The sequence below is a fragment of the Micromesistius poutassou genome (genome assembly GCF_964030765.1).
Source record: "Micromesistius poutassou genome assembly, chromosome: 8".
Classification (NCBI taxonomy): Eukaryota; Metazoa; Chordata; class Actinopteri; order Gadiformes; family Gadidae; genus Micromesistius; species Micromesistius poutassou.
The window spans coordinates 7640104-7666242 of NC_140278.1; the positions used below are offsets into that span (position 1 = coordinate 7640104).

Sequence of the window (26139 nt, forward strand, 5' to 3'; positions counted from 1 at the left end):
CTGAAAAAAATAATTAAGAAGTAATTGTATTTAAAGAAAAGAAAAGGCCACATACATATTTTGCATTGCACAGCAATAAGAGCATAAAGTGTCAACTTTTTGGTAAATTGTAGAGCTAATGTATGAACAGGAGCTTTAAAACAAGAACAATTAGATTGTGTCATTACATTTCAACGGTTATAAGCCGAATCCCATCACCATTAGCAACCAAAGACATATAAACACATTTAGACAGCTGCATGTAATCTCCCAAACATTTCATATAATTTACAGTCACAAAGGCATGGCATTTCATGCATTGATTCACTTGTGCACAATTAGCAGAGTAGAAGGCCCCTTGTGTTCGTAAAACTATTTTAACATCATGAAGAATTCATGAGTGGTTTTGGCACTAGAGATGAAAGAGTTCTCTCTTTCCCCCAAAAACACAAAACATCAGAGCTCTAACAAATCAGATCAGAGTTCATACCAGTGTTCTTTGGTCTAAGCCCCGCCCCAACTCTGTGCTTAGCTCCATGTTGGATCATAGTTGCTCCACCCAGGGGGCGGGGCCAGGTAGACCCTCTGCCCTCGTGTCATAAAGCTGACCACACCCCTGTAGCCCGTCCTGGGTACTCCAGACTTGAGGTCCTCCATGACCCCCAGGCTTCGGGCCAGCCGCTTGAAGCTCTCCTTGCTAGAGTACTGCAGACGAAAAGGCCCCGCCCCGGTCACCTGACCCTGCTTCAGCGTCTCGTAGCTGACCAGCGGCGCGGCATACACCTCCTTGTCATAGTGCACGCTGTAGACGTCTTTCTGCAGGTAGGCCAGGTCCAGGGTGGTGAAGGGCACAAACTGGGAGTTCAGTTTGATGAAGCGGAGGTAGCTGTCATAGAACTGGCCCAGACTCACTCCTCTACGGCCAAAGGTCATAGTCCGAGAGATCTCAGGCCGGATGCAGGCACGATCGCGGCGCTGCTCCGGCTGACGCATCCAGTCGTCCCAGAAGGCAGCAGGCCACTTGGGCTCCAGTTCGTCCCAGAGCTGCCCGAGCATCATCCAGCCCAGACCCGGGAAGAAGTCTGTCCTGTAGAGCCGTGCGGCCTGGCCCGGGTCCACATAGCCCTCCCGCCCGTTATCATTCCAGGCTGACACACACCACAGGCTGGAGTCTCCCTGCAGGAGCGGATACAGAGCCTGGAAGTACTCAAAGAAGTCTGGCGCCACCTACAGGAGGACCAGCACACAACAAGGTTACAAGTTGTAAAATAACTCACTCTTACCCTCACCCAGTCATCATCTCATACATAACCATAACACTGATACACAAATCTAACCGGAGAGCTAAACTGAACCATTTGTAACCTAATACCTATATCTAAACATCTCTAACGTACCTATTTCTGTCCATCTCTAACCTAACTATAATTGTCCACCTAACCTGAAGTCAATAGCTAACCATCTCTAACCAACTTGTATCGGTCCATCTCTAACCTTAGACCAGTAGCTAACCCCTACCTTTATCTAACCATCTCTAACCTAAATGGGATGACCCATGGGATGTGATAAGGTACCTCCAGATCGTCCTCTACAATGATGACGGCTTTGTGTCCGCTGGTTCGGAGGACCTGGCTCAACGCCCAGCGGTAGTGGCGGGAGATCTTGTAGTAGCCTTGGAACTTCCTGTGCTCAGATCTCACCGCGATGTCCGATAGGTCGGGCTGCTGCAGGTGAGTCACCTGGTTACCATAGGAACGGATGACCTCTGCTGTCTCCACGTGTCCACAGTCCTGGCTGACTATTATGGGATGTCGCTGTGCGGAGGGGCGGTACTCCAGCAGTTTGTCCAGGCAGCGCTTCACCGTGGGTCTGTTGCACGCCATGACCAGCACAGGGATGACAGCCATGTTGTTTTGGAGGGGGGGTGTGGCCTGCAGCTGTCCTCCCCCTCCCCACAGCGAGCGATGGCTCTGGATAACTCGTAGGATCTTCTTCTGCTCCTCCAGCCTCTTCTCAAATGTGTCTGCCATGCGCAGCACATCCGCCACTACGTCCCCTAGCTCCGCTTCCCCCTGGTCAGAGAGCTTCACAGCCGCCTCGTCCCCTCCAGGACCCCCCCCAGCACCAGGGGTGATGGGGGGGGTCCGGCCCAGCAGAACCAGAACCAGGACAGCGTTCCAAGAGACAAAGAGGAACGCACCACAGATAATCATAGAACCTCGTTTAAAGAACATGGTCTAACCAGCAGGGAGCATCACAGGAGGAACAGGAGTTGGGAGTTGAAGGAAGAGGATGTGAGAGAAGGAGGAGATGGAAAAGGAGGAGCTGGGAGGAGGTGAGATGAATGGAGGTGGAGCAAGAGGTGGGAAGAGGAGGAGGGGGTGGGAGGAGGAGGCGGGAGGAAGGCTTTCAGAGGAGGGCGTCCATCCAGAGTGTTCTACCAGCCTCCATCTGAAAAGAGAAGTTGGAGCTCAAAACTGAACATTAAACAAAGCCATTTAAATGGTCACATTTGCACACGATTGTTAAATAAAAATGCAATTTCATAAGGTAATTTGATTAGTATTAATAAAGTAGTATTCTGTGGAGAATTATAATGAAGTAGTATTCTGTGGTGGAGTATTATAATAAGCAGTATTCTGTTGAGTATTATAATAAAGTAATATTATGTGGAGTAGTATTAATAAAGTTGTATAATTGCTGTGTAGTATCATAACAAGTAGTATTAATATTAGTATTAGTATATAATATAGTATTAGTATTAATAAAGTAGTATTCTGTGGATTATTATAAATAAAGCAGTATACTTAAGTATTATTAACAAAGTAGTAATATTCAACTTTAAAGTAATATTTAACTACAATATGGGGGCTGGGGGTCAGTGAACTAGCGACCACTGTCGCGATCACCTGTAGATCGACTGACCCCAGCTTCTAGAAAATAAGTCCTGTTAGAATACCAAGCATGCTATTCGGTCGAGTGATTTGATCAAATGTCTTATATTCAGATTTTATATGTTAGAACAAAAATAACGTGTTGAATGTCAAGATCGTCTGGAGTGGACTGAATCGATACCTTACCTTAAAGAAATCGAATTTCTTCAGCAAGCAGAGTTAAACTGGTGGAACAACCAGAACCAGAAGCAACTCTTTTCTTACTTTCTCAAAGATAAAAACAACTCAATGTCTTCCATTTCACCTGGTAGGTCCTGGAAGACAAAACTAAAGAGTGTATAAACTACAGACTGTATAAACATGGGTCCAACTCCACTAAGGACACGACATCCGGATGGGAGAACGAGGAAGTCCCTCCCCCAGAGAAAGCCCCGCCCACATCAAGATGTTTTATTTTATGTTGTTTTATTTAAGTTCAACTAGTTACACAAAATGACATTTAAAGATCAGTTTTCACATAAAACTCCCTCGTTGAGAAATAATAACACACTTCTGCGCCAAGTCTAGGTTTGCGCCAAAACATGCCCGGGGGCAAGAGGAGGTACTGCAACAGTAGGCCAGAAAGCCTTTTCCCCACAGACAGATAACCTAGAAAAGTACACGACGAAATAAACTGGTTACTCATCAAGTTGAGAATACAAAGTTTGTATTATCGAACCATGAGTCATTGGGTATTCACCCAACAATGAGAAAGACTCTAACAGAAACAACACACGCAAGCACACACACACACACACACACACACACGCACACGCACACGCACACGCACACGCACACGCACACACACACACACACACAAACAGACACAAAAAGAAACACTACTGACAACTATTTTCAGTCAGCTTGGAATTGGATGTTTATTTGGGCATTATTAGTTAAAGTCTATATATTATTATTATTATTATTATTATTATTATTATTATTATTATTATTATCAATATTGGGCAATATTTTTCCAACTTGTTGTGCATTCAAATCTCTTTTATTGGAGCCACTGGACATTTTAATATTACCGCCTAATATTTAATAAATAATATCAAAGATCCACTATGGTCATTTCCACTGCACGTGTTCAATGCAAGGTACAGAAGACAGTACAGTTTTACGTGTACAACAAGTACACAAGAGAGACTGGAAATCAGGGCTATGGAAATAATTGCTACTCTTACGAGAGAGGTGGCTAGTGTGCAAAGTTTCAAAGTGTCTGTTTAAAATAACTCAACCACAAGCCTTTTGGTATGTTTATTGGTTTTAGACATGACGGCCGGCCTCCCCCATTCTCTCAGTCCAACAGCATTTCTGACCCTGAAGGTTTCAAAGATCACAGCATAACATTTGTTCTGCAAACCTTGTGGACATGAAACTACCATGATACTCCTCTCTGTTTATCCTGTTACCCGGACATAGTTTCAGGAAACACACACTCCAGTTAAACCCAGTATAAAGCCCCAGGTCTGGTCAGACCAGTTGTCTTTGGTTCCTGTCCGCCCCTGTGCTGTCTATGGAGGTGGTTGGCGATTGCTCCAGCTTCCGTAAATTCCTTCCCATAGATAACATCGTCAAACAGTTGAGTGGAAAATGCAAATAAAAACAATGAATGGCTCAGCAAACATTATGAAATGGATAATTTTTCACTATATCCTGCTTTGGGGTAGGTAGATACAGAGTTAAAAAGACCAAAAATGTGATTTAAGATATTTTGTAACATTGCTTTATTAAAAGTTACATGAGATCAAATGTTTCGATATTTGGATATATACATTACATACACATATAAACATATATATTTGTATATATATATATATATATTATATATATATATATATATATATATATATATATATTTATAAAAAGGTGCAACCTATAAATATATATAATCAATCTGAAAGTAATTCATGTGCTATCTACAAGGTTGTCCATCCTTCATAACCTTTATTTCATAATTTACTTCTTATTTACCTCTAGATTTAGACATTTTAAAATACTCCACATTGTCAGTGTGGCTGTAAGGTGTGACGTAAGTTATAGAGGACATTAAAATCAGTTTCATCTTCCCTGAGTCTGCTGATTGTTGTTTGTAACTGAGTCTGACAAATAGCATGACCCTTGGTCGGTAGCAGTGTTAACAGTATTGGCAGGATTATTATTGTTGTCGAAGAGCCACGTCATGACTCAGAGACACAAGTTGTAGCCATGACCGCCTGCTTGTGAAATCCTGGCAGAAACAACTAACATGTAGTTCCTTCCTCTAACAGCCCATAGGGGACTTATGGTGGTTGGATGCAAAAGACGTGCCACCATTCAAAGTCACTGAGAACAAATAATAAAAAACATTTAATTATCTTAATACACAGCAAGTATGGCAAATAAATGCGTCTGGTCAATTTGAAATATGTAGAAAAAGCAATATTCCATGTGAAAAAAATCATGTATAGGTTCTGCAGAAAAGAGGTTGGTAAAGCCCAACCAACTGATAATACAGTGTATTGATTTCAACGCTTACATTCAATTTATTCTTGTGTTTGGCGAAAACGATGAATTAAACAACAATTAAAATCACTCAGCATCATGAGATATAATTCTTCAGTTGTACACTTATTTTACATTGCATTATAAGTAATGCACATTTCGGACAACACTACAAAACGGTGATGGCCCAAATAGTACACTTTGTAAAGAAGAAGTGCAGGATTTCGAACAAGCCCTACGTCTCTGTGAGTTTGTTACTTCTAGTCAGGGTCCGGGGCTCGGAACTCCGGTTGACGTGGTCACAGTTTGATTCAGAGGCCTTGGAGGGTTGGGTTGTCCGACTATACTGGGCACGATGACGAAGGCCAGCACCCCCACCAGCATCAGCGCCACAGTGATGGTGATGATGGCCGCCACCGCCGCGTTGTAGCAGCGGTTCGAGTGGAACATCTGCCGCAGGCGACCTCTGACCCTGCTGGGCGGCTGGCCCACGTCTATCACTGTGGCCTCCGGGGCCGCGTTCTCCAGCTCAAAGAGGCCTGGCGGGGGGCCGCGATCCGAGGCCACCTCCCCGTCCGGCGTCTTCTTCTTCCTGGGCAGCGTGACGCTGGGCCCGGCGGCCTTCCTGAGGAAGAGCTTCCCCTTGCTGCGCTTGAAGCGCACCGACAGTGCGTGCTGCATGTTGGGCGGCAGCCGGCGGAACACGTCCAGGTTGTTGCTCAGCTGCGGCAGGTCGCGGCCGTGGGGGATCTGGGTGCTCTCGCGACACACGGGGCAGGTGAGCGAGGTGATCACCTCGGAGGAGACGTTGATGCGAGCCAGACACTCCAGGCAGAAGGTGTGGCCGCACGCCAGCAGCTTGGGGGTCTTGAAGACGTTGTCGTAGGAACAGAAGCACACGATGCACTCGGTGTCCAGCACGTCGCCGTCGCCGTGCCGCGCGGAAGGCTTCCCGCCGTCCTGCTGCGCCGACGGCTTCCTGCGGTCCCGCGCCGACGCCCGCCTGCGCTCCTGCGCCGACGTCTTCCTGTGGCCGTGCAGCGGCGCTTTGGCGTCACGGCGCCTGGCCTCCGCCTCGCTCCTCCTCCTCCCGCGCTCCTCCTCGTGTCGCTCCCTCACCCGCCGCGGGGCGGCCCCCCGCTCGCTGCCGACGCTCAGCGACCGGCGGACCCTCAGGGACAGCCGGCCGCTCTTGCCGCCGTCGGGGCGCGGCTTGACGTTCTGAGAAGGGCCGGGGGAGGGGGGGCGGGGGCGCTGCTCGTGGTCACTCATCCTAGCACAGAGAGGAGGGGCTTAACAAGCTGTACTCTGACAGGAGCTACAGGGTATCGTGCTCAGGGCCCGTACGTCGTGACCTCATAGCGCAATGACCGCCTCCATTTGGGAAGCGTAGGAGAATAGGAGTGCTACTGTTAGTGTTGACATCTTGGTCATTGTTTCGTAAGTAGTCGCAAAATGATTTGTCATTATGCAGCAGAGACAGTGTGTTTGAAGCTGCCACAGCGTTTCTCATGTGAGACGTGGCAAAATAAAGATTTCCAACAGTATAGTTAGTATCTAAATAAGTATAGACAACTAAAAATAATCAACGACCCAAAATCCCATGATGTATTCTGTTGTACAAGCCCTTTAAACTTGCATACATAGTTTATATACCACGTGAAGTATATTATAGTATGAAGTATATAAACTACATGTAGTATATTCTTGTGTATTGAATGTACACTACATTATACTGTGCTATATACAGTATATATATATATATATATATATTTTGTATGGATACTACAATAGTACCAGGTGAGCTCTGTCATTGTTTTCCTATTGACATAGTGGGAGCAGTAAACATACCTGGAGCACGTAGACCTCTCTTTATTTTTTCCTTAACTTTAAAGATTACAGGCCTCTTCTCTCTCACTATAGGAAATATGTTCTCTCTCTGTCTCTATGTCTCTGTCTCTCTGTCTGTCTCTCTGTCTCTCTCTCTATATATATATGATCAGTTATCTCTCTCACAAGGTTAGATCAGTTCTCTCTCTCTCTCTCTCTCTCTCTCTCTCTCTCTCTCTCTCTCTCTCTCTTTTTCTCTCTAATCAGCCGAGATCTAGTTCTTCATGGTTAACAAGCGCTGACATTCCATCACACTCCTCATTGACTCAACCCTGCAAGAATAACAAATCCAACCCCGGATCAACACTATCAACACGTACTGTCAGTCATGACGTACAAACGTACATATTTAATATGTATAACAGTTCTCTAGCAAGCATTGTTTGATTAATCGGTCGGTAGCCTATGCTTTTTGGTGAGAGGTAGGACATGATGAGGTTATTTACCTGTTGTTGAGATCAGGCCATTAGGCGTATTCCAACATGAAGCATGAACATCTGCAGACCAAGTCTTCTCCTCCACCGCCTCTCTTCTCTCTGCTTGTGTTCCCCAGCTCAGCCTCTCACCTGAGATAAGGACAGCACTCCTCCCCTTCACTCCCGCCCTCCCTCCCTCCCTCCCGTCCAACCTGTCCAACCAGTCTCTAGTCTGTTTGGTTGGCTTTCGGATAGTGCTTCATGTTCACAGTGTTGTAGTGCTCTGGCCCTGATGACCTACATACCTCAACATATAGCCTACAATAAATATATACAGATATGCGTTATATATACAGCATTTACATTAAATACGTAAAACATCTTACTCATGTTTTCTTCCTCTGGGTTTGGGGAGTTTTTTCTCTTCAATGGGTTAGGCGGTGTCACATATTGTGACATGAAAAGCCCTTTGACCTGGAACTTTGAATATGGGTACTGATACCATTTACTTGACATGAAGATAATATATATACACATATTACAGCATATCATTACCTGAATCTTACTATCGAAAATAAGTGTTTCATTACATGGAGAATAGACAAGTTACCCTTTCTCCTCTCTCCTAACCCTCATACTTCTTTGGCCCTGATCCTCATGTTTATTTTGTCTCCTCCCTCTTATCCCTGACTCCTATCTCCTCATGTAAACTGTCGTAGCCTCAAGTCCTGTCTCCTCACCCTCATGTTTACTATCACCTAACCACCATGTCTCCCGTCTCATTAGTCTCTTCAGGGGAAGAGGTTTCTTCACATTATTACAACATTATTAACCTACTGGGTGAAAAACTAAGGGTTGTTTCATTAATATTTTCAGTGTGCTAAGTTGCCTGTGTGCTAAATATAGCAGGAGAACACTTCCTTATGGACAATTCTGATGAAAACAGAAATACAGACATTCCAGGCAGACACCGGCTTGGAAACGTTTATTAGCAAAACAATCAACGAGGACATATCAATAATAACTAAGCTAAACTGTGCTAAACTAAAACCTTGTGTAAAAAAAGATTTTTCTCGGCCTGGTTGGGAGCGTTCCAGGAATCAACCACTTCTGGTCCAACAACTTCTGGTCATGTGCATGTTTGGGGCGCACGTGAGTGCCTGTTGATAGAGGAGGATCAGATTTCTACTTCCTCCTGTAGAACGGGCTGCTGTGCTCCTCTTCACGTTTAACCCCGAGAGGAGGCGAGTAGTGGAGGAGGAGGAGAGGAGAGTTATCCCAGCTCGTCCTTGCTCTTGCCCTGCTTGCGAGGCATCTTCTTGGAGCTGCTGTCCTCCAGCTCCTTATTCTTGTAGTAGTGCGGCGCCACCTCCAGGAGCCAGGCGCTGTCGATCTCTATCACCTGGAGGAGATACAAAGGTGATGAACAGGAGACACCAGGACAACATCCCCGTCTCCATCACCTAGTTATTCCAACAATCACAGATACGTGATCACTAACGCATACCCAGTCCAGATCAAGTATCAGTGTTGCTCAACTTTAGTGTTGCTCAAAAGTTAATTAGCGTGTTATGTTGGTGTAAAACAGACCCATCTCATGGACTCCTTTGTGATAAACACCAGCTTGTGGTATGTGAGCCTTTAGCATGTAGCATGTTATTGTAGAGTGAAGCAGTGTAGCAGACCTGTCTCATTAACTCCTTGGTGGTGAACATCAGCTTTAGCATTTAGCTTGTTGTGTTAGCATGTAGCATGTTGTAGTAGCAAGTAGCATGTTGTATTAGCATGTAGCATGTTGTGTGAGCATTTCACTTGTTGTGTTAGCATGTAGCATGTTGTGTGAGCATTTCACTTGTTGTTAGCATGTAGCATGTTGAAGTAGCGTGTAGCATGTTGTGTTAGCATGTAGCATGTTATTGTACAGTGATGTAGCAGACCTGTCGCATGAACTCCTTAGTGGTGAACACCAGCTCGTGGTAGAGCCTTTAGCATGTAGCTTGTTGTGTTAGCATGTAGCATGTTGTAGTAGCACGTAGCATGTTTTGTTAGCATGTAGCATGTTGTTGTAGAGGGATGGAGCAGACCTGTCTCATGAACTCCTTGGTGGTGAACACCAGCTCGTGGTAGATGAGCCAGCGCGTCTGCTCGTCAAACAGCGAGCTGTTGGGGTGGACGTACACCGTCTGCTGGTGCTTCACCGTCTTGTAGCCCCCCTTACTGAGCCGTGCCGTGTGGTAGAAGTACCCCGCCGTCACCGCCTAGGGGGAGGATGGCACAGTTAGCCGCTGTTAGCTGCCTGCCTCACAGCTAACGGCCCACATTCATTCTACCTTGTCCTATAACATCATACTTCCTGTGCGGTTCCTTCCTTCACTTCCTATATGGTTCTACCTCTTTCTATGATGTCCTATATCTTGCTATAAAAGGTATTTCTTCAAATAACATCTATTACTTCCTACCTCTCCCTAAAATGTCCTATAACCTCCTACCTCTTCCTAACAGGTCCTAAAGCCTCCTACCTCTTCCTAAAATTTCCTATAACATCCTTCCCTCTTCCTATAACGTTTTATAACATCCTACCGACTCCCTTAATTTCCTATAACATCCAACCTCTTCCTTTACCAAACTATAACATCCCATCTCTTCCAATAAGGCCCTACATCCTAACCCAAGGCGTTTCCCTGCAGAGAAACAAAGCCCTCTGTTATCTCAAGTGGTTTAGTGGAGCGTTCACAAACACCGTCTGATAGGTCCTTCTAGATACTGCAGCTCATGACTGGAGGTGTTCAGCGTAATCTGAACTGTAGGGTGTGGATTAGATGACGCCTCTGGTGCAGAATAACCAACCAACCCAGCAAGGTTTGCTTCAAATTAAACGTTGGGCAGGAGACAGTTTTTTCTGTTATTTCAATCATAATTGAATTATTTATCCTGTCTTACAGAAAAAGTTTCATATAATGGCTTCAATGAGCAGGTAGTGGTTAGGTCATCTTGCTCTGAGAGGCCTACATGGTCGACTGCGGACAATGGGGTACTGACCTTGCGTATGGGCATGGCCTCCCCCTGGCAGCTGACCACCTCCACCTCAATGCGCTCCATCAGCCCCTCCAGCTGGTCGCGCACGTCTCGCGCACGCTTCATCGACCGGAACTGGATGAAGTTCTCGTAGCACCATTGGGTGGAGTAGCCACTCTCCGTCCACTGCAACCGTCAGCAGGTTACAGACAGTAGGACACCGTGAGAGACAGTCGGTATGATACAGTCGGTATGATACAGTCGGTAATACAGTAAGATACCGTCGTAAGATACAGTACGTAAGAAACAGGCAGTAAGCTGTAGAAGAAGACTGCAAGAGAAGATTTACATTCTGTAAGATACAGCCTAACCTCTCCGTCAACTTAAAACACTCCGCAAGATACAGTTGGAAAGATACAGTCAGCAATAGCTGACAGTAAGACAACATCAGGAAACATCAGTCATTAAGATAGACAACCAGAACCAGTCAGTAACAGCAGGCTCTCCTAAGGTGGTGTTTTGTACGCTCTCCTCACCTGGGTGTAGACGTTGAGCAGCACCAGGTGGTCTCCTCCCGGCACCACAAAGTTCATCCTGGCGTTGTCGGCGTGGACCACCTTGTCTTTGGGTCGGTAAAAGATGGAGTTGTTCACCGAGAGCATGGCGGAGATGGTCAGCACCTCCTCCGAACACTTGTACCTGGAGAGGGGAGCAGCAAGCCCTTTATTTACATTCACATCCAGGGCCTTTAGCCGGCCGCGTTATCCAAAGAGACTTACAATAAGTACATTTGTCAGAAGAAAGAGAAACAACAAAATATATTGCTGTCGGTACAGAAAGAATGTTCTTAGAAACAAGTGGCAAGCACAACGATAGCTAGGATAAGATGCTACACAATGCTAAGTACTATTTTTAAGTGCCAGGATGTAAAAACAAACAATAAGTGCGTACATAAATTGCCAGGATGTACGAACATACAATAAGTGTGTAAGAGGTTGTGTTTTCTTTTGGAGAGTAATGGAGGAGGGGTGGGGGGGGGGGGGGGGTAAGGAGGGAAATTATTCAAAGTCCAGGTGAACTCTGAACAAGTGAGTCTTGAGTCTCTTGGGGAAGCTGGAGAGCGAGTTCCTCTGGCAGAGCGCTCGTTCAACCATTGCGATACTAAAACAGAGCAGAGTGGTGACTTGTGACAGTGCGTGCGTGCGTGTCTTACTGCTCAGAGGCCAGAATCATCTTGCTCAGCATGGGGTCCACAGGGAGTTCAGCCATCCTGCGGCCGAGCTGCAACACACAACCTGTTCCTCAGATAAGGTGAACAAATACAGGCACTAGCTAGGTGGAGCCACTGACTAGGTGTATCTGCTAGCCAGGTATAGCTGGTTTCTATTGAGGTATAGCTTAGCCAGGTGAAGCCTAGTCAGGTGTAACCTGGCCAGGTATAGCCGACTAGGTGTAGCTGCTAGGCAGGTGTACCTTGGTGAGCTCCCCCAGGTGGTTGAGGGCTCCCAGGGCGTAGAGCTGCTCCAGGGCCAGGACCAGGGTCTCATGGGGAGGAGGGTCCATGAAGTCAAAATGAATGAGGTCATTGATGCCTGCAGGACAGAACCATACATGAGTCTCCTCTGGACCAATGGAAACATAGAAGAGCCTCCTCTAGACCAATGGAAACACAGAGACTCCTCTGGACCAATAGAAACGTAGAAGAGCCTCCTCTGGACCAATAGAAACGTAGAAGAGCCTCCTCTGGACCAATGGAAACACAGAGTCTCCTCTGGACAAATAGAAACACAGAGTCTCCTCTGGACCAATCAAAACACAGCGCACTCTCTGGACCAATAGAAACACAGAGCCTTCTCTGGACCAATAGAAACACAGAGCCTTCTCTGAACCAATGGGAACAGCTTCATGTAACCCACAGGAAAAGAAGAATACATCAGGACCAGCATTAACTCCCAGACTCTAGAGCAGCAGGACTGTGTTATACGAGGTCCTACCCAGACTCTAGAGCAGCAGGACTGTGTTATACAAGGTACTACCCAGACTCTAGAGCAGCAGGACTGTGTTATACGAGGTCCTACCCAGACTCTAGAGCAGCAGGACTGTGATATACAAGGTACTACCCAGACTCTAGAGCAGCAGGACTGTGTTATACGAGGTCCTACCCAGACTCTAGAGCAGCAGGACTGTGTTATACGAGGTCCTACCCAGACTCTAGAGCAGCAGGACTGTGTTATACGACGTCCTACCCAGACTCTAGAGCAGCAGGACTGTGTTATACGAGGTCCTACCCAGACTCTAGAGCAGCAGGACTGTGTTATACAAGGTCCTACCCAGACTCTAGAGCAGCAGGACTGTGTTATACAAGGTCCTACCCAGACTCTAGAGCAGGAGGACTGTGTTATACGAGGTCCTACCCAGACTCTAGAGCAGCAGGACTGTGTTATACGAGGTCCTACCCAGACTCTAGAGCAGCAGGACTGTGTTATACAAGGTCCTACCCAGACTCTAGAGCAGCAGGACTGTGTTATACGAGGTCCTATCCAGACTCTAGAGCAGCAGGACTGTGTTATATGAGGTCCTACCCAGACTCTAGAGCAGCAGGACTGTGTTATATGAGGTCCTACCCAGACTCTAGAGCAGCAGGACTGTGTTATACGAGGTCCTACCCAGACTCTAGAGCAGCAGGACTGTGTTATATGAGGTCCTACCCAGACTCTAGAGCAGCAGGACTGTGTTATATGAGGTCTTACCAAGACTCTTGAGCAGCAGGACTACGTTTCCCAGGTTGGTTCTCTGGATCTCCGGTACCGTTGTTTCCTCCATCTCGTGTTTGAAGGCCCAGGCTGTGTACAAACGGAAACACTTTCCAGCAGCCACTCTGCCTGCACGGCCCGCCCGCTGATTGGCCGAGGCCTGGGAACCAAAACACAACAGAAAGCGCAACAAGGTCAGGTTTAAAGGTGTCTAGGCTATTGTATAAGGAATAAGGAAGAAGTATAAGGAAGAAATACCATAGAAAAACATATTATAAACATATTACTTGTTGTAACTTGTTCCCGGATGGAAAACACAAATAATGAACTGATGGCGTCAATGGTCCAACTTTCCCCTAAACAGCCACATCCACAGCAGGGCTGAGCCCTCTACTGTACTGTACTGTCTGCTGCTCCACCCCATTGTGTGCTTTCTCTATTATTTTTTTATTTTCAACATGTAAGCAATAAAAAGTTAAAATAGTAAATGAATCAATACAACAAAAGCAAAAACAGACACACTTGCCACATGCGCGAAAGGAGCTAGGAGGAAGTAAGAAACATATCTAGTCCTACCCCTTAACAGATCAATTTAGCCTGTATAGTTAATATTATATTATTAACAAGTCAGTATATAAAATAAGAAAGCTATAATCACTATATTTACAGAGTTCTATCAAAATACTTATAGGAATATGAATAATAACTATAATTATATATGATAATATATATATTATAAATAACCATATATGGATATTATAAATGTCCATATATAAATAAATATTATAATTACAAATACCATATATTATGAATGTATGAATAATGTCATAGTATGAGCTTCTCATAACGAGCTGGCTGTGTATTTTATGATGCGTATCTTTATGCGATTTATGATGAGTATCAAGAATTCATATTTCTGGGATATCAGAGTACTGATATTTGCATAGTCACCCGTGAACAGGGCGTGACGATGAGTGACTCCATGCCGGTGCGGGCGTTGTAGCTCTTCTGCTTGCAGAAGCCGGGGTCGATGACATAGATGATGCCGTCGATGGTCAGCGACGTCTCGGCGATGTTCGTGGCCACCACCACCTGGTCATCACATCCCAGAGAGAGGCTATACATCACATCTCCTCCCACGCAACTATGACATCACACCCCAGAGAGAGGCTATACATCACATCTCCTCCCACGCAACTATGTCATCACATCCCAGAGAGAGGCTATACATCACATCTCCTCCCACACAACTGTCATCACACCCCAGAGAGAGGCTATACATCACATCTCCTCCCACGCAACTATGACATCACATCCCAGAGAGAGGCTATACATCACATCTCCTCCCACGCAACTATGACATCACATCCCAGAGAGAGGCTATACATCACATCTCCTCCCACGCAACTATGACATCACATCCCAGAGAGAGGCTATACATCACATCTCCTCCCACGCAACTATGACATCACATCCCAGAGAGAAGCTATACATCACCTCCTGGAGAGAAGCTATACATCACATCCCAGAGAGAAGCCCCCCATCACACCTTGAGGGCCTAGAGGAGGTCTGACCTTGCGGGCCCCGGGGGGGGTAGGGTTGAAGATCTTGGCCTGCATGTCGGAGGGCAGGTTGGCGTAGATGGGGAGGACCAGCAGCTCGGAGATCTTGGAGCCCAGCCTCCTACAACGCTCCTGGAGCATCTCACAGCACGCCTCAATCTCCTCCTGCAAATAAAGCAGAGATATACACACTCTTTATGTAGAGAGGACTTTAACCAGCAGCAGTAAAGGTCTTGGCCCACCAAATCTGATCTGATCTTTATGCAGCCCTAGCTTTCAGACGAGGTCTGATGCAAATCATATATAGCACCGGATAACTTTTTGGCAGCCAGGTTTTTTACATCCTGTAAACACCAACAGGGTCACACGGTATTTAGGGGAGGAACGGTTCATAAAACTCACAAAAGAAACCCCTAAAATGTTTTAATTGTATTTACATTTTCCATGTATTATTATATATGGATAGTTTGGCTTCCATCACCATAAACAAAACAGTTTATGGTGCAATAAGATTAATTCACACAGCAGTGCCTTCAACATGAAATCAGAGTGTGGCTTTTTGTCTCCCGTGTGCTGTAAAGAAATGTAAGGTAGCCATAGCAAGGTAGCTATAGACGTCTAACTGTCTGTAGTTGGCAAAGAAAGTATTTTGTTCAATAATGCAGACTTGGTTCTCCAAGACCTTTGAACTCATGCCCCATGATGCAGCAGTACCTGTCCAGTGAGGAAGACGAGGACGTCCCCAATGGGCTGCGTGACGTGGATCTGGAGCACGGACACCACACAGGCCTCCAGGTAGTCTGCTTCTGGAGCCTGAATCACACAACCACATCCATAGCTACTTACTGACCCGCTGTGGAGGAGCAGGGAGCGGCTAGGACATCCTGCTCGGAAGTCTGCGGGTAGGCTGCAGACATTGGAGTTCGAACCCAGAACCTTTGAGTGACTTTGATCCAGCACGGTACCTTAACGTCTGGTAACTTGGGCTGATTGTTGGTACCTTAAGGGCTTTTAACCTTTGAGTGTTGGTACCTTAAGGGCTATTAACCTTTGAGTGTAGGTACCTTAAGGGCTATTAACCTTTGAGTGTTGGTACCTTAAGGGCTATTAACCTTTGAGTGTTGGTACCATGGTATCTACACATTTTTAAAGTACAAATTTAATGACTTTCAAGACCTTTTCAAGACCTCTAAAAGGAAAATTTAATACCAATACCGCTGCAAAAAAATCGAGACTATACACTATATACTCCGTTCATTATGAGTTTTATTCAGTTTGAGTAACGAATAGTAACGACCATGGGCGTCACCATAATATAATTGGGGGGGGACACGTCCCCCCCACCCTTGAAAAAAAGTTGTTTCGACCCCCCCACATTTGCCATCAAAAATACTAGTGCATGACTGGTCTACTAGTCCAGCGTTCTTTCCATCGCTTCACAATCAAATCCGTTCCACTTTATCAGTAGGGGGAATACCCATATAAATAGAAATCCACTCCGAAGCCGACCGAAGCAAGCCTATGTTGAGAGTCGGATCAACGACAGCGACACGAGATGGACATAAGGACTTTTTTTTCGAGGAAGAGGAAAGTAAGCCAGAGTTGCCCAAGTTTTCCATTGAATGGCCAAACAGCTAAATTACGTTCTTCCATGGCCAAACACAGCCAGCTTTTCTGATAAGAATGTTAGCACCCTCATGAGACATTCTCTGGCATTAGCAATATTCAAAGTCACAAATATCAAATATTTGTGCCTAATAGCATACTTTGTTGTATAAAAAACCTAGCCTATATATCATCAAGGTATATGAATTTTTAATACATTTCATAATGTAAATATGAGCATTAAAGCTCAATAGCTTCCAGGTCATGTGACCTATTGGCTCAAAATGAGTGTAGGACAGTAGATCTACACTGCTGTATGAGACACACCTCTTTTTATAGCATTTTACTTCCCCTTATATTTTTTATGAATTATTAGTACATTTCATAATGTAAATATGAGCATTCCTTCCAGGTAATGTGACCTATTGGCTCAAAATTAGTGCAGGATCATACTTGTTTTATGAGACACAACTCTTACTTCATTTTTTTTAAATCAAATGTTAACACTTCATATTTTTTAAATAAACGTTTAATACATTTAATACCCACGTTTTATTTTGAAAACCGGAAGTTTCCACACGCTGCAGTAAACTAGCGCTGCAAAGTATTTGCCATAAAGTCAGCAATAAGGGCGCACTGGAAAATTTTGGAGCGGCTGGCTTGACCACGCGAAAACGAGGGACGGCTAGCTGGACCGCAGTGTTTGTTTAGATCCCGCTAGTTGGATACATTGCATTCTTTCGTAGTGGCGACTTCTCGACTGCAAGGAAAGCTCGGCTTCACCTACAATTTCGAAAATTAAATGGTCAGATATATACTGTTGTGTTAGCATTTCATTGATTAAAAATGCGTTAGAACACGTCCATCAAAGTCAATTGCGCCGGGCGCAAGATAGGGCCCTTCTTCTGTTTGGCGCACATGGCTAATTTGCATACGCGCACAGGACTGTCGGAATGGGAACACGTCGGACTGGCAGCATTACGGGGGCGCGATTACGGGCTGGCGGAGTTACATTTAAAAATCGCGTTCAAGTAAAAATAAATAAGAAAAACGTAATCAATTTGTGGCGCTCGTTGTTCAATCTGTGGCGCACCGCCACACATTGGCCTATGTGTGGAAAACACTGCACGGCCATCACACATGTGCTCATTCGGAGCATTGTAAATCATTTATTGTTTCATTGTTGTAGCCAGTTCATTTATGTAATAAATTAACAATGCGATCGGGATTTTTGACGTGGGGGGGGGGGAGCGATCAGGATTGTTATTGTTGTTGGATGTGTGGCGTGTGTGTAAGCAGGCAAAAGCGTGTGTCACACGGTGAACCCGTGAGAGTCACGGTGAACCCAGCTCTGCTTCAACTTTATATATATAAAAAAAACGTTCATACTCCGCGTACCACTAGAGCAGTGGTTCTCAAACTTTTTCGGTCACCCCCCACTTTGGACAAGGGGGGATGTTCAAGCCCCACCTGCCCCCATCGCCCCAACACAACGCTAACGAAATACGCCAAGCTTAACATCTCCACATTTATTGAAGTAACATCAAGTTACATCATGTTGTATCTAAATTCTAACTCAATAACGTCAAATAACAGCAAGTTCAACAACAAGAGAAAATAAAAGTGCAGCTGTGTCATGACTTGTACCAAGTTCAGAAAAAGAGAAAATAAAAGTGCCACTTTGCAATCTGTTAAAAAAAAAAAAAAAGACGAGCAATGCATTTGGCAAGACAGGTGAGCAATTGAACTCATGAGACCTATACCTGCATGAGTGGCTGCAAAGCTGCAAGCTTAAAATGTTCAAATGTAGGCCTATTTCAAATAAAAAAAAAATCATTATTAGTGACACGTCTACAAAATATGCGAGCAGCGCCCCCCCGGCCGAGAAGAGAGCTGGAGTGTCAGCGGACACGCTATGGGACGGGGAGGACTCCAGTGACGAGGCTCAGCATCGGGACGAAGCTGCTGCTCGGTTACAACACCTAAAGACGACTCTGTCGGTGTGTGATCGCGGTGGCGAGAAGCACGGTCGTTCGTTTCCCAATATCGCTCAGATTGACAGATTTATCCTCGCCACCCCTGCTCAGTGCATCCCGCGCAGCAAGAGAGCGAGACTTCTCCGGTGCTGGATCTGATATTCAGGTCGGATGTGGTTTTAAGTTGTGCGGGTATAAGGACGGGTGCGGGTTTGCAACATGAGAGCCGTGCAGGACTGCTCTGCTCACCTCTCTCTCCGTCCCGCTCTGCCTCTGGCTCACACACGCTCCCCCCCCAGCCTCCGCTCTTCCGCTCGCGTCACTTTTTAAAATCCCCTTCAGAGCGAAACATGTATTTGCCACATCTTGCTCCGACTGTTTTTGACTGACTAATTTTAAAATGTTTAGCCACCCTGGCCTACAGGCAGGTTAACGAGCACAGCGACGCGGCGCCCCCGATGTAGAATGACGAGTTGGAGCGCGGCGACAGCACTTATTTTATAGCATGTATATATCTTATAGCGACATTCTGCTTGAAAATACGAGATATGACTTGTGGTCCATATCGCCCAGCCCTACTGTCAAGCTTTCACTCCTACCATAAGAAATGTGGAGTTTTCAGTGAAATTTCCTCCCGTTTGTCGCGCCCCACCTGTCACGTCTCTGTTCCCCACCAGTGGGGCGCGCCCCACACTTTGAGAACCGCTGCACTAGAGAACGCTCCACCGTTTGAGAACCACTGTTCTAGCGTATCGGTTTGACCAACCGGACATTGTAGGTTGTAAAATGAAACGTAAAACTGAACAAATATACAAGATACAAAAATAGAAATGAAACAAAATACACCCGCTCATTAATTCTCCCCCCGATTAAATTTAATGCCGCCCACCCAATAATTCCAGACTTTTTAAGACATTTAAGGCCTTGAATATGGAAACTTAAATTCAATGACTTTTAATACTTTTCAAGATCCGCGGCAACCCTGGTTGGTACCTTAAGGGCTATTAACCTTTGAGTGTTGGTACCTTAAGGGCTATTAACCTTTGAGTGTTGGTACCTTAAGGGCTATTAACCTTTGAGTGTTGGTACCTTAAGGGCTATTAACCTTTGAGTGTTGGTACCTTAAGGGCTATTAACCTTTGAGTGTTGGTACCTTAAGGGCTATTAACCTTTGAGTGTTGGTACCTTAAGGGCTATTAACCTTTGAGTGTTGGTACCTTGGTGTAGAAGATGTCGACGGGGAAGCGTCGCCCTGGAATACGAAAGACGGGCGCATCATCAAAGAAGCAGGAGAAGCGCTCAGTGTCCAAGGTGGCACTCGCCACCAGCACCTTCAGATCGCTACGGAAACGAGCAATGTCCTTGATGAGACCGAACAAGATGTCCGTGTGGAGAGTCCGCTCGTGGGCTTCGTCGATGATGATGACACTGGGGAGACACGATTAACACTTTAGAACCCGCTCTACTAGGGAGACCTCCAGGAGCCAAGCCATCAAGTATATGGGTTGGTTCTGGTACCTGCAGCTGGTAGAGGAACCTTGACACTACAGCTAGTTAGTGCTGGTACCTGCAGCTAAAAGCATAACCTATAGCTACTCAGTACTGCCGATGATGCCTGTAGCTGGTTAGTAGTGTAGTAGTACTGGTAGTATCACCTGTACCAGGCCAGGTGCAGCTTAGCGAGTACTGGTAGTAGTTGTAGTATTTATAGGACTACCTGTAGGTGGCCAGGTCAGGCTCAGTGAGGAACTCTCTCAGCAGCATGCCGTCCGTCATGTACTTGAGAACCGTCCGCTCTGACGTACAGTCCTCGAACCGGATGCTGTAGCCCACCTACAGGAAGTCACGCACAGCAAAGAGGAAGTCACGCAAAGCAAACAGAGTTACGCAAAGTTAACAGGAAGTCACACACCGGAAACAGGAAGGCACACACCGGAAACAGGAAACACACTAACCTCGTTTCCCAGTTTGGCTCCCACCTCCTCGGCAACCCTGGCGGCTACAGACATGGCCGCCACCCTGCGGGGCTGGGTACAGCCGATCTTCAAACCACCTCTGGTGTAGCCCTGAGGGACAGTTCACAGACCTCAGTATGTAGACCTAACCCCATACCATGAGACTTTAGATATTAATCTAAAATCGGATTGTTAAAACCACCCTGAATGACCCTCGGTATGCAGAGGTTAAACGTATGTTGACCAGGTTCCTATGGACCAGGTACCTGTGACCTTTTCTTCTGACAAATGTACTTATTGTAAGTGGCTTTGGATAAAAGCCTCTGCTAAATGCCCTAAAGGTAAATCTAAAAGGTCCAGGACTCACCGCCTCCATGAGATACTGGGGGATCTGGGTGGTCTTCCCGGAGCCCGTCTCCCCCTCTATGACCAGGATCTGGTGCTCCTCGATGGCCGCCAGCAGGTCCTCTCGGTAGGGGAATATCGGTAGCAAGCGCCGCACCTCCTGGATGGACTCCTTCCTCATCTCCGCCTGCGACAGGCCTACCTCCACTCCCTCCTGGGAGACAATGGCTAGGGTCAACTACTGGGGTCACCTGAAGTCAGCTACTGCTCCTCCAGGTTCATCTAGCGCTGGGGTTAACCGGCATTGGGGGGGTACCTTCTCCGTCATGGTGCCCTTCATGGTGACCGCGCTGCTGACAAAGTTGATCATCTCGTCCTCCTCCAGGACGAGCTGGTACCGCTCCCTTTCCTCCTTCATCCCTCGCTCCCGCTCCTGCTTGGCTCCGAAGGAGAGACAGGCGGTCTTGAGGCGTTCCTCCTCCCACCTCCCTTGCTCCCCGCCCACCTCCATGGGCATCTCCTCCAGCTCCAGCTCCCTCTGGGGCACCTCCTGGAAGGAGAGAGAGAGAGAGAGAGAGAGAGAGGAGCCAGCGATAAAGGGACGAGTCATCCAAGGAGGAGCCGAGAGAGATTTGATCACAGGAACACCTCCTCCTCTTCACCTTGCTCCTCTTCTCCTCTGGCATGAAGTATCTGTTCTTCCTCTCCTGCTGCTCCTTGGCCCCAGCCTTCTTGTAGTCCTTGGCCAGGTCCCTGAGGGTGCGCTTGTATTCCAGCTCCTTGCGCTCGCGGTCCGTCATCTGGTCCGTCGAGAAGAGGTACTCCTCGTCAGCGATCTCCGCCTCCAGGTCCTCCAGTTTCTCTGCCTCTCGCTTATTGAGGTACTCCCAGCGAGAGCGCTTCCTCAACTCTGGGAGCTGGGGGGGGGAGTAAGAGAGAGAGAGAGAGAGAGAGAGACACAGGCAGACAGACAGACAGACAGACAGACAGAGAGAGAGAGAGAGTTAGGGTCTAGCCTGTTGAGGGTCTGACCCGACAAGGTCATCAGATCTTTCTCAAGGACAGACTCACTATTTTCCTCTGGTCTTCTTCGGCCATCTTCAGTCTCTTCTGAGCCTCTTCATAAGCCTGGAGGATAGAAGAAAATAAATCACACTCAGAGAACACTCACAACATCCCCATCATAGAACAGTCCTAACATTACCATCATAGAACAGTCCTAACATCCCCATCATAGAACAGTCCTAAAATCACCATGATAGAACGGTCCTAACATCCCCATCATAGAACAGTCCTAAAATCACCATCATAGAACAGTCCTAATATCACCATCATAGAACAGTCCTAACATCACCATCATAGAACAGTCCTTACATCCCCATCATAGAACGGTCCTAACATCACCATCATAGAACAGTCCTAACATCACCATCATAGAACAGTCCTAACATCACCATCATAGAACAGTCCTAACATCACCATCATAGAACAGTCCTAACATCACCATCATAGAACATCGTAGTTATAATATCACTCTTAGAGAATAGTCCCTAAATAAGCATCAGCAGTATACGTATGGTAAGTTGTATGTTAACTGTACATGACAGACTAATCTTCCACATCCTGTGTGTGTAGAGTGGTACTAGTTCAACTAACCCTACATCATGTGTGTGTAGAGTGGTTAGTGGTTCAGTTAACCCATATTCTGTGTGTGTAGAGTGGTTAGTGGTTTAGCTAACCCTACATCCTGTGTGTGTAGAGTGGTTAGTGGTTTAGCTAACCCTACATCCTGTGTGTGTAGAGTGGTTAGTGGTTTAGCTAACCCTACATCCTGTGTGTGTAGAGTGGTTAGTGGTTTAGCTAACCCTACATCCTATGTGTGTAGAGTTGTTAGTGGTCAGCAGCCCCCTAACCTTTTTGTCCGTCCTCTCAGCGATGTTGCGTGTCTTGTCTTTGTCTTTGAGTTTGACTCTCTCAGCAAACGCGTCCCTCTCTTCGATGTCCTGTACCCGCTCTCTCTCCTCACGCTCCCACTCCTCCTCCTCCTCCGGGTCAGCCTTCTGCTCCTTGAGTCCAGAGCTCCTGATGGTGAACCCAGAGAAAACGAAACACTAGACCATCTGCCTCTGGAATCTCACGGCAGTTGATACGATTCCACGCTACTCATTTTCTAAGGGATGTTTACGGTTTTTGGATTAGTCGTGGCTGCATTTGCTAGGCAGCACCAGAAATACTAGACAGTGAAACAATGGAGATGAAGATATGAATCGGGGGAAGCTTGCCACACACTGAATTAACATATACATTAAATAATACATTGAACTCACAATAAACGTGTTGTTTCCCAAAACATCTGGTCATTTATCGAATTAGTCCATTTAATTACAACTGGTTCACTATTCTCCAAAAAGCCGTCAACCCCAGAAGCTCCCACTGAGGGACTGAACTCTGAAGCAGGGCACACCCTGGCTCGCTCTGTTCTAATGGCTCCGAAGGCGTGTGGCTGAAACGTCAATGACTTCAGTCCGTTTCACAGTACTGATTCTATTAACTTATGTAGGCAACCCTTAACTGTGTTGTACGCCATTGGTGCGATGTGAAACACATTCGCTAGCGTAGACCCGACTCAAATGATGCACGTCGTAACATGCTTCTAATATAGGATTTTGAACTACATATGTGAGAAACAAACTTTTTAGGAGCTTCCCCCTCACTGGACGACTCGCTCTCCTCCTTCTTCTGCCTGATGTGCTTCCTCTTGCTTCCCTTCTCCTTGCTCTTCTTTTTCCTCCCAATCCCCTTCTCTGCGGGAACATCTATGTCTCCGTCGCTGTCCTCCAGCAGTGTGTACGTCCTATTCTTTTTCTCCATAGCCACGACCTCCCGCTCCAGAGCTCTGATGGGCTTCTCCACCACCACCTTACGGGGAACCTGAGAGAGCAGGACATGGACATGGAGACCAACACGTCATGCGACTTGAGATACATGTCACCAGACACTTTGTATCTATGCAGGCATGTTATATAATGTTATCTTTAACTTACAAACAAGATATTACGCCATGTTACAGTTTATATAGTCATATATTGAGAAATGTTATTGCATTGTGTTTTTTATATAATATTATATTTTACGCTGTTATTGCCAAGTAAGATTTCATATAAATTAATTTGCTGTGGTGTATTGGCACATTAAAGTAAACAATTATAAATAAAAAAGTATATCTTTATCTGTTATGTTATCTAGCTGTGTAGCAACTACAGAAAACTAACTAAAAGTCGCTGAGATCCTAAGGGTGGGCCTGGTTTCTTGTCCGACATGCTACCAAAAAAGATTGGATAACAGCCAAAAAATGCACTCAACAAAACGTATGGCGACCCTTTCACCCTCTCTTCCTTCCTCAAATCCATGTGAAACTGTTCTCTCACACTGCGATTTAATGACAACATTACAAAAACTAAAAATAAATATATATACAGTATATATAAACCATCACAAACCTTATTAATATTACAATGAAATCATTCCTGACTCGTACAAGCAGTATAAACGATGTGCTTACTTTGTCATAGAGCTCATGAGCGAATGAAACTACGGTCTGGTCGATGTCAATCGTCCCCGTCTTTTTGAGACGGGACACAAAGTCCTCTGGGCCAGACGACCTCTTGGCGGTTCCGATCATGAATTGGGCCACATGCTTGTCACTCAAACCTAGGATGTCATGGAGGCGGTCCTTCACCCACTGGTCGAGGTCAGCCATGATGCCTGGACACATAATAATAAACACAGGTTCAGAGTTTACAATATAACCATATACATCCATGTCATATACCTGAGACTCTTTGCTTCACTTGACTTTACTCACTTTAGTAAGCCTACGTTATAGATAGACACTTTAATTGTAATAGCCAAGCATATTTTACAACATTCTGCTTTGGTTATATGCTTATGATCTATAATCATAAAATGATATTCATACTGTATTTTGTGCTTATATTTCTAGTGTTTTTCATTATTTTTTTAAATATTTGATTTACTTTGATGTTTCTTGCTTGAGCTGAGCAACTGTAACAAACACTTTCCTCCGGGATCAATAAAGTATTCTGTAGATGTAGCTGAATACTACACACACGGCTGTATTGACAGACACTCACTAGCTGTTCATTCGTGTTGATAAGACTTACAGCTGTAATGAAACCCTGTCACTAGTATTTGTTCATTAATCTTGATACAAACACTTACTGGGCTCAAAGTTTACACATCGACCAGAGAAGATTGACAGAGCGGAATTATCTGACGACAAGCAAAACGATGAGGCACACTGTCTTCCAGTGGATATAAGACGTTGTTTCAACCAGGTTAAACAAAGCTATAATGGTATTTAAACGAGTCCTACAGGAATAATGGGTTTGATCCCTAAAAGTAGGACAAAACACCCTTTCTCGTGTAAATGCATTCTATGTGAGCCACTTCTATATTAGCCCTAGTTACTAGTCTAATATTCCTAGTTACCTTTGGATCACACATCGGGTATTTTAGCTCAACTGCCTTAGATATGAGGATTTATATTGCAGGGACAAAACGAACCTCCTGCACTGTACGTCCGTGGCAGTACAAGAACAAACCGAGTCGACCAATACAATGTAAAAGTGGACGTTCATGTGGTCTTTCGACCAGTCACCTCTTTTAAAGTCAAACGTGAGTGCTACGTTACAGAAATGACCCAAAACACTGTCTGATCTGCATAGAGATACGTTACACCAATCGACCTCATATAATGATACAATATTCAAGTATGGATTGGATCTAAGAGGCAGAATTAACTATAATGAAGTACTCCAACGGATCTAAAGTTGGCCAACATCTTTCCATCCAATCCTTCTGAGACCAAGATACAGTCAAACGCTGCATTCATAATTAGGAGGTCAAATATATTTGACTTGGTTGGTGGTTAGTTACAACAGTTGAACACTGAAATGTAAATACCTTCTGTATGTTAAATATTTATGTCCTAGAGAAGGCAAATATATAATGCCATGTTGTTTTGGTACATAGCAGCAGCGGACCAGGAGGAAACGGAATCACGTCTTAAAGCACGTGTAGAAAGAGTGGGCCAGTGGGTGCAGCGCCCTTTAGCGGTCGGTGGATGAACTGCATCCACCCAACACATGGTTCCTGTTTCACCGGTTCTACAATCAGACCAATCAAACGTGAGGCTAT

At 45.6% G+C, this 26139-nt stretch overlaps 3 protein-coding genes across 3 annotated transcripts; all 3 read right to left on the reverse strand.

Annotated features, from left to right (window-relative positions):
- Positions 1 to 8: 8 nt before the first annotated feature.
- On the reverse strand, positions 9 to 3253 carry mgat1a (alpha-1,3-mannosyl-glycoprotein 2-beta-N-acetylglucosaminyltransferase a). The gene is made up of 3 exons (XM_084471813.1): positions 3060 to 3253; positions 1554 to 2430; positions 9 to 1206 (listed from the first exon to the last, which is right to left on the reverse strand). The coding sequence occupies exons 2-3, from the start codon at positions 2211 to 2213 to the stop codon at positions 508 to 510; spliced, it is 1359 nt and encodes a 452-aa protein (XP_084327939.1). The 5' UTR covers positions 2214 to 2430; positions 3060 to 3253; the 3' UTR covers positions 9 to 507.
- A 2413-nt stretch (positions 3254 to 5666) lies between these two features.
- On the reverse strand, positions 5667 to 6674 carry rnf183 (ring finger protein 183; the record flags this gene model as incomplete). Its single annotated transcript, XM_084471898.1, has 1 exon — positions 5667 to 6674. The coding sequence occupies one exon, from the start codon at positions 6672 to 6674 to the stop codon at positions 5667 to 5669; it is 1008 nt and encodes a 335-aa protein (XP_084328024.1).
- Positions 6675 to 8691: 2017 nt separating this feature from the next.
- Positions 8692 to 25985, reverse strand: dhx16 (DEAH (Asp-Glu-Ala-His) box polypeptide 16). The gene is made up of 21 exons (XM_084471377.1): positions 25906 to 25985; positions 24482 to 24684; positions 23612 to 23850; positions 22833 to 23001; positions 21991 to 22047; positions 21582 to 21836; positions 21236 to 21469; positions 20942 to 21133; positions 20575 to 20685; positions 20337 to 20452; positions 19837 to 20047; positions 15753 to 15851; positions 15051 to 15203; positions 14428 to 14568; positions 13474 to 13636; positions 12197 to 12315; positions 11937 to 12004; positions 11260 to 11422; positions 10748 to 10909; positions 9793 to 9966; positions 8692 to 9110 (listed from the first exon to the last, which is right to left on the reverse strand). The coding sequence occupies exons 2-21, from the start codon at positions 24677 to 24679 to the stop codon at positions 8982 to 8984; spliced, it is 3153 nt and encodes a 1050-aa protein (XP_084327503.1). The 5' UTR covers positions 24680 to 24684; positions 25906 to 25985; the 3' UTR covers positions 8692 to 8981.
- Between the last annotated feature and the right edge of the window lie 154 nt (positions 25986 to 26139).